At 45.8% G+C, this 12,016-nt stretch overlaps 1 protein-coding gene across 2 annotated transcripts; it reads right to left on the bottom strand.

The window, feature by feature from the left end:
* Positions 1-266: 266 nt before the first annotated feature.
* LOC115405090 (G-protein coupled receptor 55) lies at positions 267-9,282 on the bottom strand. 2 transcript variants are annotated; one of them, XM_030114546.1, is made up of 4 exons: positions 9,066-9,282; positions 8,847-8,913; positions 3,462-4,197; positions 267-2,736 (listed from the first exon to the last, which is right to left on the bottom strand). In XM_030114546.1, the coding sequence occupies exons 3-4, from the start codon at positions 4,188-4,190 to the stop codon at positions 2,533-2,535; spliced, it is 933 nt and encodes a 310-aa protein (XP_029970406.1). In that variant the 5' UTR covers positions 4,191-4,197; positions 8,847-8,913; positions 9,066-9,282; the 3' UTR covers positions 267-2,532. The 2 variants fall into 2 exon arrangements, with proteins under 2 accessions (XP_029970406.1, XP_029970405.1); XM_030114545.1 differs by having other exon boundaries at positions 8,847-8,959; positions 9,066-9,281.
* Positions 9,283-12,016: the final 2,734 nt, after the last annotated feature.

Raw genomic sequence — 12,016 nt, 5'->3', positions numbered from 1 at the left:
TATTTACACAATTTCCTGAACAACATAAATTTGTGCTATCAGCAAATGTAGCAAAATCTGAATTTACAGGAGATAAAAAAAACGCAGTAGATTTACTTCTCAATTCATAATGTTCCCATTAAAGAATATTGAACTGTGAAAAATGTGTTAAAACCCTTAAAGTATATCATTTCTTATCTACATTCACTGATATATTTTATACAAAGTCCAGTAATACAAAGATATTTTTTTTATTTGGTTTTTTTTTTGTTTTGTTTTTTTTTTTGGGGGGGGGGGGTTCAAAGTTTTATTGTGTGTCTTTATTTTGAAAGGTGAAAACTTCTACAGAGTCTTTTTACAGGAAAGCGTGTCAAGATGTTCGCTTTATTTTCCAACTTCATTTTGAAGTTTTTCTTAATAAACAAACATACAAGTAGTGCACTAAAAACAACAAAACAAAGCTAGAAATAATGCCGTTAAGCTAAAAACAAGCCACTTGCGACCGTGTGGAGGTGATTGTGATATCTGACAGCTGCTACAGCAGAGAGGAACAGAATACAGGACAGCATGAGTGAAGAAAGGAGAGACAGTCAGTACGTTTAAAGACTAACCGTTTCCACCGAACCAGGAGTCCTTATTGAATAAGGTTTGACTGACTGTGAGCTGAGATCGTCTATAACTGAAAACTTCGACTGAGTTCAAACATCAGGGCATGGAGGAGGAGGTCGACGGGACGGTGACTGCTGCTGCTCGGAGGACAGCAGGACGGTTCAAACAGAGCAGAAACCAGCTCGAACCACACCAGACTTTATCTGGGTCGACTCAGACAAACTGTCAGAACTGTTTCCATCTCGGAGACGTGAGTTCAACATGGAGAATACAGAACAGACTCAACGCAACGACATGTGAGAAAAGCAATGGATGCATGACAGCAGAGCTCGGCACAGAGAAGAAAAAGACGCTGCAGCGGGAGAACGTCTGGTTCTCTAGAAATCAACATTCAGACACATCAGGAGAAAAGAACACACTCTGTAGAGAATTCATCAAATATAGAACAGCTGAGAATAAATACAATAAAAAAAATAGACAAATGAACTACAGATATCAAAATGATTAAGATTAAAGACTTTTTGAATTTATTGAACAAAATCCTCAGGAAAAGTCCTCCACAGTGTTTTACTAATAATGATAAAAACATTGACGATATGTGGTTCATAACATCAGCAGGTATTTTTTTTTTTAAATGTTGGAGGGAATCAGAAGAAAATCTATAATCCTGATCAGCTGGTGGACCGAATGAAACACTAGAAATCCAAACCGACGGCAGTGCAGGAGAGAGAAATCAGAGATACTGGAAATAGAATTAAAAACAAGGCGTCAGCAGCCTGTGATGGTGAAGACATGACAAGAGTAAGAAAAAAGTCCAACCACGAGCACACTTCTGCAAACTGGAAAATTCACAAAAGAAATTAAAACGACTGAAGTCCTCAAAGACCGAAACCAGGTCATACAAAAAAATCAGGGTTTTTTTTCTGAGGCGAAAAACCACAGGGTTGTTTCCTTTGAAATAGAAACATTAAAAAAAAAAAAAAAAAAACTTTCAGTGTGACTTCCTGAAAGTCAGGTGATGAATTCAAGTTTTGTAAGCACTGTGGGAGTGAAAACATTTTAAATGACGCGTCTCTGTCCTGCTGAGTAACACTGCGATGGTTTGATGTTCGGAGCTCCTACGGCCTCATTGCTTCAGATTTTTAATCTCAAACTGTTTCATCCTCCCATGCTCGGATTTCAAATCTGCCAAAAGAAACATCCGTTTCGATTAAATCTGTCTGCTTTGATCGGTGCAGTGGTTAACCCTTTGAGTCACAGAGCTGTTTACAGACGGTTCAGTAGATTAAGAACATTTTTAATGCACAGATAATCTGCTCATCGTCACACCTGTCTTCATGTCTGACTTCATTCACGAATATAAAAATACTCTCAGACCTCCAAACTGTCTCAGACACATCACTGTTATTGCACATTTAAGGCTAACAGCTCCATTTAGAGGTCAGCTATAACTGAATACTCTCACACACACACACACACACACACATGCAAATACAAAGTGACAAGCACTCACTAAATATATGCTAATTTGGATTCTGTAAAAGAAGAAACTCTTTGCTTCTGCTGCAAACTTCGCTTCACTTGTCAAACATTTCCTTTCATTCTGATGATGTTCCACGTCATGGTGCAGTGGGCCGCACGCCTCACAGAGAGAAGGTGCAGGGTTCAAACCCGAGCCGTGCTGTGAGTGAGTCCAGTGACAGCGGCTCTGATATTACATTTATACACAATAGTCATTTAGATTTGATCTTAACAAAAAGAAAATGTAAAGGCGTCGTGTGTGTGTGTGTGTGTGTGTGTGTGGGGCTTCTCTCTTCCTGCAGCCCCGTCTTGTGTTCAAGGTCACAGGGGAGTCTAGAGCTTCCTGTTGCTGGGCCATGTTCAGCTGTGGTGAGTTCAGGTTCCACTCTGACCTGCTAGTGCAGCTCCTCCTCCTCCTCCTCCTCAGAGCTCCGAGGTGCTGGAGGTGGCCCTCCTGAGGCCCATGACGGACGCCCGCAGGTGCTTGGTGCTCCTCACCTCGTGGGCGATGAAGTAGTAGCAGAGGGCGTCCAGGCAGCAGGTGACGTTGGACAAACACAGAGCCAGCTGGATGAACAGGCTGATCCGGGCCTGGTGTCCACAGTCCTCGATCAGCCTCTGGTGGACCTGAGAGAGAGAGAGAGAGAGAGAGAGAGAGAGAGAGAGAGAGAGAGAGAGAGAGAGAGAGAGAGAGAGAGAGAGAGAGAGAGAGAGAGAGAGAGACGGGGGGGCACAGAGGAGCATGGTGGCGTGAGCACTGCTACCAGAGCCTGGCTTCTTGTGGTTTCTCTGCTCGGAGAACCAGCACCAGGTTGACTTCTTGCACTTTTCGTGTGCAGATGCAGGAAAACCGCCGAGTTTCAGTAGGTTAGGAAACGCAGGACAGCCAGTTCTCTCCTCTGTCGGTATGAAGACGTGCAACAAGCAGAGGTGAACCTTCAGCCACGTCTGTTCCTGCAACTGCTCTCTTAAACTAACGCAAAGCCGCTTTGAAGAAGTACGTTTTTTAAAATTCACGTATCTCTAGGCGGCTTCATGGTGAGAGGAAGATGTGGGGCTGCGACTTTCTAACGGAGCAAAGTTTCTCTTCCTCTGTTGTTCAACCTTCTGATCAATGTTGGAGAACATATCAAGAGCCTTCGAAGTTCCACTGAGATGTTCACAGATGTTCTAGAGATGTGAAATGTATTGTTCCTCTGTTACCTAAACAAAAGGACTTGTGTCTAAAATTGGACTGACAGACTTGCAGGCCGTGAAATGTGTGTGTCAGTGTGTGTGCTATGAAGCTAATACGAGCCTAATCAGCGGGAAGTACAGCTAGAACGTGGACGAAGCCGCCGTGTGCGCCTCACCAGGAACTGCAGGAAGATGGCGATGTGGCTCGGGGTGAAGGGCAGCAGGAAGGCGCTCAGGCTGCTGTAGATGATCTTGACGCAGGCCCGGCTCTGGGCGCTGCGCTGGCCCGAGCGCTGCAGCGTCCAGATGGTCTGCGCCGAGCAGCAGACCACCGCGGCAGCCGGCAGCAGGAAGCCGAACACCTGCACGCACGCGATCACCGCCGGCCTCCAGCCCTTGGGCGAGAACCCGTGGAAGCAGTGGAAGTCGGCGTGGCCGCCGTCCCTGAAGCGGTACATGGTCGGGGCGATGGCGGCCACCACCAGCAGCCAGACCGCCGCGCAGGCCGCCAGCGCCGCCCGGGGGGAGCGCAGCTGCTTGGCCTTGAAGGGGTGGCAGATGGCCACCCAGCGGTCCACCGCGATGCAGGTGATGGTGTAGATGCTGCCGTAAATCCCCACGAAGTACAGGCTCTCCAGGACGGAGCAGAGCGGCTGCAGGCCCGCCGGCCAGCGGTGCTGGGCGGCGTGCATCTTGAACGGGAGCGGGAAGAGGAGCAGCAGGTCCATCAGGGCCAGGCTGGTCATGTAGATGGTCGACTCGGTCCACTTCCGCAGGAAGACGCAGAAGACCAGCAGCGCGGCGGCGTTGAGAACCAGGCCGAAGAAGAAGACGGGGACGTAGATGAGCAGCTCCAGCGTCTGCATCAGGTGGTCCGTCTCGTTGAAGGAGCAGTTACTCGTCATGGCGACACTGCGGGAGAGCCGTATTGGCTTTAGCATTAGCATTAGCATCAGCCGGCGCACTCATGACAGTCACTATTCCAGAAGTTGTTCGCTTAACACAACATTTCAGGAAAAATTGAAGCTTTTTTGAATGTTCGTTTCAGGAAGGTTTCGCTTTCTCATGACGACGTTCTGAAAACGACGTCTGTTCACACGGAAAAGAAAGAAACACACACACACACACACACACACTGCAGAGAGCAATTCACTCTAAACATCTGTGTACTTTCTGCAGTCCGTGTTATCTCTATAATCTATGCTCTCTGTAGTCTGTACTCTCTGTAATCTGTGCTCTCTCTCTAGTTTGTGTTATCTCTATAATCTGTGCCCTTTCTTCCTCTTCCTTTGTGCTTGTGGACATGACAGACCTACTCTACAGACTTTACAGTAGCTGATCTATTGATCTAATAATAGTTAACCCCGGGCTCGCGCCGTATGGTGGGACATGACTGGACATGTTTCATTACTACATGTCATTAACCGTTTTATGGAGTAATCTACTAAACATTATTTATAATAACATGTTATACTGTATATATGAAGTGTATCCTTACTTTTTAAAGTGATTCTAAATACTTAAACATGCTGTCTGTGACCACAGTGACCATACAGACAATATCGGTGGTAATAAAATAATAATAATAATAATAATAGTAATAATAATAATAATAATAACAATAATGGTTGTCTGCCATTTGAAATAAATTGTCTGGAAAGGTCAAGCAAAGCTTTGAAACAGTGCAGTTATTTTTAGCGCTAAACTGTGTAAAAACCTACTGTTGGGTTCGGGATAACCCAAATTGTAATCAGCATAACCCAACTTCTGAGTTAAATAATTCAACCCAAAAATTGGGCTGAAAGAAATAACTCAACCTGTTGGCTGAAATAACCCAAAATTGGGTTTGTCCTGTTCCGTACCAATATTTGGGTTAAAATTGGGTAATTTTTTTTTTTTACTCAGCTATTTTTAGTGTGTGGTTCTTTTCCACGGTCGCCTAGAAATGACTGTGTTGTAATTGGCGCTATATGAAGAAAGCTGAACTGAATTGAACTGAATCCTCATGTTGAGTCAGTCAGATTACGAGGGTGTACCCAAAAAAAACCGGAATTTGATTATAACTTTTTATTTATGACATTTCAAAATAAAACACCACCGTCGCCTTCAAAATAATCCCCATCTGCATTCATGCAGCGCTCCAGCCGTGTCTCCCGCTTCACCAATGCGTCGTCAGACCCGCGCGTAAAAGTGCCATTTTTTGCCGGCTGCGATTTTTCTGTCACCTCCTCCACATCTGCAAACCGCCGTCCCTTCAGCTCTTTCTTCAGCTTGGGAAACAAGAAAAAGTCACTCGAGGCTACATCTGGCGAATTAGGCGGATGGGAGAGGAGATTCATCTTATTCTTCAACAGAAACTGCGTGACGCGCAGCGCCGTGTCTGCTGGCGCACTGTCGTGGTGGATCAACCGGCTCCACTCCGCCACTCCGCGGGACGCTTCCTCCTCACGGAGCCGTCTGAGGACTTCCATGTAGTAGTCCTGGTTTACAGTCTGACCTGGAGGGACAAACTTGCTGTGGACGATACCCTGGACAGTGGAGAAGCAGCTCAGCATTGTTTTCACGGCTGAGCGCACCTGACGCGCGGACATCTGGCCCTTTTTAAACCGCACAAACCACTTATGGACCTGATTCTTCGCCAGAGCATCATCCTTGTAGGCTTGCTGCAACAAGGTGAGTGTTTCTGCTGCTGTTTTTTCCCAGCAGAAAGCAGAATTTAATGTTTACGCGCTGCTCTGGCTTCCCCGTCAATGTCGCCATTTTGGAAAAAATCGCAGACCGCCTCTGCACTCTGTTGCTATAAATAGCTCCTGACAGGCGTCAGTGTAACTCTCGGAGCTCAAATTTCTCACAGATGTGCATGAGGCTTACCTGCAGCACATGTGACGGCCAGAAGTCGGAACTCATTATTAGGGACCGAGCCCGGAGGGCATGGTGGCCGCAGGCCACCATGCCCGGAGGGCAAGGTCTCTATTGTTTTTCGTTCGTTTGTCGTTCTCGTTCTCCTATATTATTATACTTACGCCCAAGTAAACGCAAATTTGACCCCCTAAACATGCACGAAAACTCACCAAATTTGGCACGCACATCGTGACCGGCGAAAAATTTTATAAAATGGAAAAATTGACCCCATCTGCTCTCTAGCGCCACCTAGAAACAGTAAAATTGTCGCCACGGCCCGCAGGAATGTCGTAGAGAGATCAAACCAACGTTGACGCGTTCGTCTCACGGAGATCTAGAATTCACACGCTGACACCCCTGACCTAAATCCAACAGGAAGTCTGCTATGTCCCTTTCAAAGTAAAATTTTGATCAAAATCACTCCTTCCGAAAAAATTATCTCCTCCGAGACCGTTTGTCGTACAGACATAAGAGTCACGCGACGGAAAAGAGGACAAATTTCTCTACAAAAGTTGTGAACAACTTTGTCAAAAGTCTAACGGTGTGGATTTTATTAGCGTACAAAGTTGGAAGTCTGAAATCCTGCCCTGCTCCGGCCCTCATCCGTTATAATGGGGAAAACAGGAAAAAAGTCGCCTTTTTTCAGCACCTCGAACAAGTGGTGACTGCGGCTGAACCGTGACTCCTATCAACAAACCGAGCACACGCAAAGTTCCAAAAGGTTCTCCCGAACAAGATGTTGTAACATAAGTGGGGAAAATATCATGTTATATGTATGTTTTCACAGGTAAGATAAGGTGTGCGCTCTGCATTTTTTTTGCTCTCAGTTATAATGGAGCCGGATGGGGAAAAATCTCGCGCTTCTCACAAACTGAGGCCTCTACGGTCCAAACTAAACGTCTGACTTCTCTGAAAGCTTCACCAACTGAAAGACAACAAATTTTCCTATCAAACGTGATATTTTTTGTTCAGTTTTGCCAAACAGCAAAGGAACAAGGAGCAGTTGTTTCCCCAAAAAACACTTTTATTTTCTCCTCTCTCCACTCTAACTGAAATGACCATATATGGGCATACAGTGCAGTTACACAGCTGACAGCAGCTGTCAATCAAACTCTGACACTCAGTGCCTTCATTCAGTGACTGTCAAAAGCAGATGGCAAAAGCTAACTCCTCGTTAGTGGATGGGAGATGCTAACTACTCCATGTTAGTGGATGGGACATGCTAACTACTCCATGTTAGTGGATGGGAGACGCTAACTACTCCATGTTAGTGGAAGACAGATGCTAAGAGCTCCATGTTAGTGGGTGGGAGATGCTAACTACTCCATGTTAGTGGAAGACAGATGCTAAGAGCTCCATGTTAGTGGGTGGGAAATGCTGAGAACTCCATGTTAGTGGATGGGAGATGCTAACTACTGCATGTTAGTGGATAGGAGATGCTAACTACTCCATGTTATTGGATGAGACATGCTAACTACTCCATGTTAGTGGATGGGACATGCTAACTACTCCATGTTAGTGGATGGGAGATGCTAACAGCTCCATGTTAGTGGATGAGAGATGCTAACTACTCCATGTTAGTGGATGGGAGATGCTAACAACTCCATGTTAGTGGATGGGAGATGCTAACTACTCTATGTTAGTGGATGGGAGACGCTATCTACTCCATGTTAGTGGATGGAAGATGCTAACTACTCCATGTTAGTGGATGGGACATGCTAACTACTCCATGTTAGTGGATGGGAGATGCTAACTACTCCATGTTAGTGGATGGGAGATGCTAACAGCTACACGTTAGTTAATGGGACATGCTAACAACTCCATGTTAGTGGATGACAGATGCTAACAGCTGCATGTTAGTGGATGGGAGATGCTAGCTACTCCATGTTAGTAGATGGAAGATGCGAACTTCTCCATGTTAGTGGATGGGACATGCTAACTACTCCATGTTAGTGGATGGGACATGCTAACTACTCCATGTTAGTGGATGGGAGATGCTAACTACTCCATGTTAGTGGATGGGAGATGCTAACTACTCCATGTTAGTGGGTGGGAGATGCTAACAGCTCCATGTTAGTGGATGGGAGATGCTAACTACTCCATGTTAGTGGATGACAGATGCTTACAGCTCCATGTTAGTCAATGGGACATGCTAACAGCTCCATGTTAGTGGATAAGTGATGCTAACAGCTACATGTTAGTGGATGACAGATGCTCACAACTCCATGTTAGTGGATGACAGAAGCTAACAACTGCATGTTAGTGGATGGCACATGCTAACAACTCTGTGTTAATGGAAGACAGATTCTAACAGCTTCATGTTAGTGGGTGGACGTCTCAGTCGCTGGCCAGCGGGGAGACTCGGTCCCGACCAATGCCGCTTGCGGCTTTAATTATTATTGTTTTCTGACCAAATTCCGGTTTTTTTTGGGTACCCCCTCGTAAATACGGCCTGTGAAGCGTTGTTTTCATTTCTTTCTAGTGTAATATCTGTCACACGCCAGCCGGAACTGAAGCGGAGCTCTAATCCAGCTCAGTTTAAGAGGAAATAGCTTCTTTTCGGTTTCTGCGTCTCAGTCGGCAGTTCAGCATGAAAGGTCAGTCTGCTGCCGTGAAATTCAGAGTTTAAACCTTGAGAAGAGCCAGTGAGCTGAGTTTACCTCCGAGAAGCTGACGAAGACCATCGACCGCATCAATACGACGTTCAAACCAGGCGGGTGGTTACTGCTGCAGCGGAGGTCAAAGGTCACTTACTGATCAGCGTTGATCAACACTGTCAATGAAAAAAAGAGAACCATACAAAGAATCACAACGTCTTGAAAACACGTGTCGTAAGGTTTGGATCCCGGCTGTAATCAAAGCAGCGCAGCAGTCATTACCGAGGGGGCGTTGTCCTGCGGCGTCCGGCCTGCTGCTGGCGTGAAGTGCGACCCTCCGCTCATCACACGCCCCTGCACTGCGATGTTTTCGCTGTCTGCCCTGTCTGCGATGTACCAGACGCACTTCTGCTTTTCTGCCTTTGTTGTTTCATCACCACTTCCTGCTGGTGCCACACGGCGAGCGCCGTCTCTTCAGCTGTTGCTGTGTGTTTGCCAGCCGTCTGATTTCGCTTTCAGTGTTTTTCGGATCCTGATGGGCTGGCGCACAAACTGAAGCGAGACAGGAGTTCATTCTGAATACACTGGAAGGAAGGGAATCAGAATCAGGAGACTGGACTGATCACAGATGTTTGTTTACAAGTTAGAGTTTAATATGATTCATCAAAGTGTTCTTTTATTATTCTTTTTTTTTTTTAAGGTAGGATAAAAAGAATCCAGACTGTGGAAGATTCATCCTCCAATACAGCATCTGAACTGACTTTTCTCTTAATACAGATTTATTCTGATATTAAAGTGGAGTGAAAAAGGTAAAGAATGACATGAACCTCAACCCTGAGGCGCTAACCTCCTCTCAGACGAGCTGATGTCTCTGCGACAGATCGGCAGATTGTGCTTGTTTGCAGTCGTGTCTGTCTGTCTGGTGCACGCTCCGTGTGGTCTGGACTCTCTGACGTGCAGATTTCAACTGAGATTGTTTTTGAGGGTTTCCTGGTTTCAGGTGCTGAGATGACTTTAGTGAAGTTGTTGAGCTGTGGGAACGCAGTCGACTTGTAGTCAAGACCACCTAAACCAAGACCAAGACAGACCAAGTCAAGACCAAGACCGGTTCAGCTCCAGACCGAGACTGAGACCGAGACAAAAAAAAGTGCGTTTTTTTTGCCATCTTGCATGAGTTGTAGAACATCAGCACCATCCTGGGTCAAGCTGCTCAATGAGATTCTGTTCAACTACAGGCACTATAACAGAGACAGAGCAGGTCTCTGAGTGAACTGACTAGAAATGTTGACATCAAGCATGTGTGGCAATTGCATGACCTCTATTTCTACACTATTTGAGGATTGACTCGAGTGCTGTTAAGGACTGACATGACCAACACCCCCCCCCCCCCAACCCCCATCATGACATATATCTATGTCAATAGATGTACAAACGCTACGTTAGAAATGAAATTTGATTGGTGAGTTGTCTCATATTATCACACAGCAGTATAAGAATAGTTTAGATTAATGTCGTGTTTCCTGTTTGTAATTTATTCTGTCAAGTGTTCATTTTTTTCATTAATCATATGTTTAGCTTTCTAATCAATAACTGAACATGATCTTAAAGTTCCATCCATTAAAAGGAAATCCAAACTCATTGATAACATTTAAAGGTGCTGTAGGCAGGATTTTGCTAGTCAATGCTAATGTTTCTGTGTTTTCTTTGGATCAAATGTTAGAGTATCCATTGATAATCCTTTAGGAGTGCAGCATAATGGCACTACCACGAGGGTGCAGCGTTTCCATCTGTCTCTGTTCTGAGCTGAAAAGGATTCTCGACAGCTCCAGGTATCTTTGACCAATCAGAAGAGCCCCTGAGGCTCTAACCGTGATTGGTCGAGGGGCGTTAGTCGCACGTTCTTGTGGGAGGGGCTTAACTTGCGTAAGGGCGTGATGTCAGAGAAAACAGGACAGGATTGGCTGTGCTGGGTTTCAAATCGCCATCTTAGATGGGTCAAATCGCCATCTTGCTTAGGTAAGAGATGCTGAATCCTGCCTACAGCACCTTTAAGCATTTTTTTCTGAAGTAATGCAAGAGTTACTTTGCCTGGTAATTAGTGACTTTTGAAATATCATAACTCAGTAACTTTTTTGAAGAAGCAACGGGTAACTATGACTAAATGCTTTTTAAAAGTAACTTGCTCAACACTGGAGATAAATATCATGATTTAAGTGTGATGAAGTCACTTAAGTGTAAGACATATGAACATTACTCGTATTTAAGTGTGAGAGATGTGGACAATTACATTAAGTCATTTTTTTGCCAATAAAAGGGAAAACAGTATGGATGAAATATGTTTTAAATTGTACAAGGCTCACAGACGGTCCACATTTTTTGTTTGTTTGTTTTTATGTCTGTCATTTCTTCATTTCTGTGAACATTGCAAATTTCCAATTGTTTTGAACGCCTCACTGAGGTACAAGCTGCCATAAACGTTACTGCAGAGCAGCAGCGCAGCAGAGACTGTTGATGAGAGGAGCCGGCGGTGAGCTCTGAAACTGAAGAATGACGAAGCCCCACTAGCTGCAACTTACAAATCCCTTCGAGACCGCTCAGACAGTCCCAGACATTCCGAGAGAGATTCGAGACCCGAGACCTGGGTCGAGACAGAGACTGAGACCACAAACAAGTGGTCTTGACACCAAGGCCGGTCTCGAGAACTACAAGTCTAGAACACGGCAATGTTTCATCGGGAAACCGTAAAAGAGAGGGAATGTTTTTCTGCTTCGTCCATCTCCGGAGATAAAACACCATCCATCCATCCATCCATCCATCCACCCATCCACCCATCCATCCATCTTCCACCGCTTGTCTGGGACCGGTTTGAGGGGGCAGCAGTCTAAGCAAAGAGGCCCAGACTTCCCTGTCCCCAGACACTTCCTCCAGCTCTTCTGGGAGGATTCCAAGGTGCTCCCAGGCCAGCTGAGAGACATAGTCTCACCAGCATGTCCTGGGTCTTCCCCGGGGTGTCCTCCCAGTGTTACATGCCCAGAACACCTCCCCAGAGAGGCGTCCAGGAGGCATCCGAAACAGATGCCCAAGCCACCTCAGCTGGTTCCTCTTTGTGCGGCTCTACTCCGAGCTCCTCCCTGGTGACTGAGCTCCTCACCCTATCTCTAAGGGAGCGTCCAGCCACCCTACGGAGGAAGCTCATTTCAGACGCTTGTATCTGGGATCTCGTCCTTTCGGTC

Source organism: Salarias fasciatus, chromosome 18, assembly GCF_902148845.1.
Source record: "Salarias fasciatus chromosome 18, fSalaFa1.1, whole genome shotgun sequence".
NCBI lineage: Eukaryota > Metazoa > Chordata > Actinopteri > Blenniiformes > Blenniidae > Salarias > Salarias fasciatus.
Note: the sequence above shows the minus strand (reverse complement) of the source record. Positions and strands in the feature narration are given on the sequence as shown.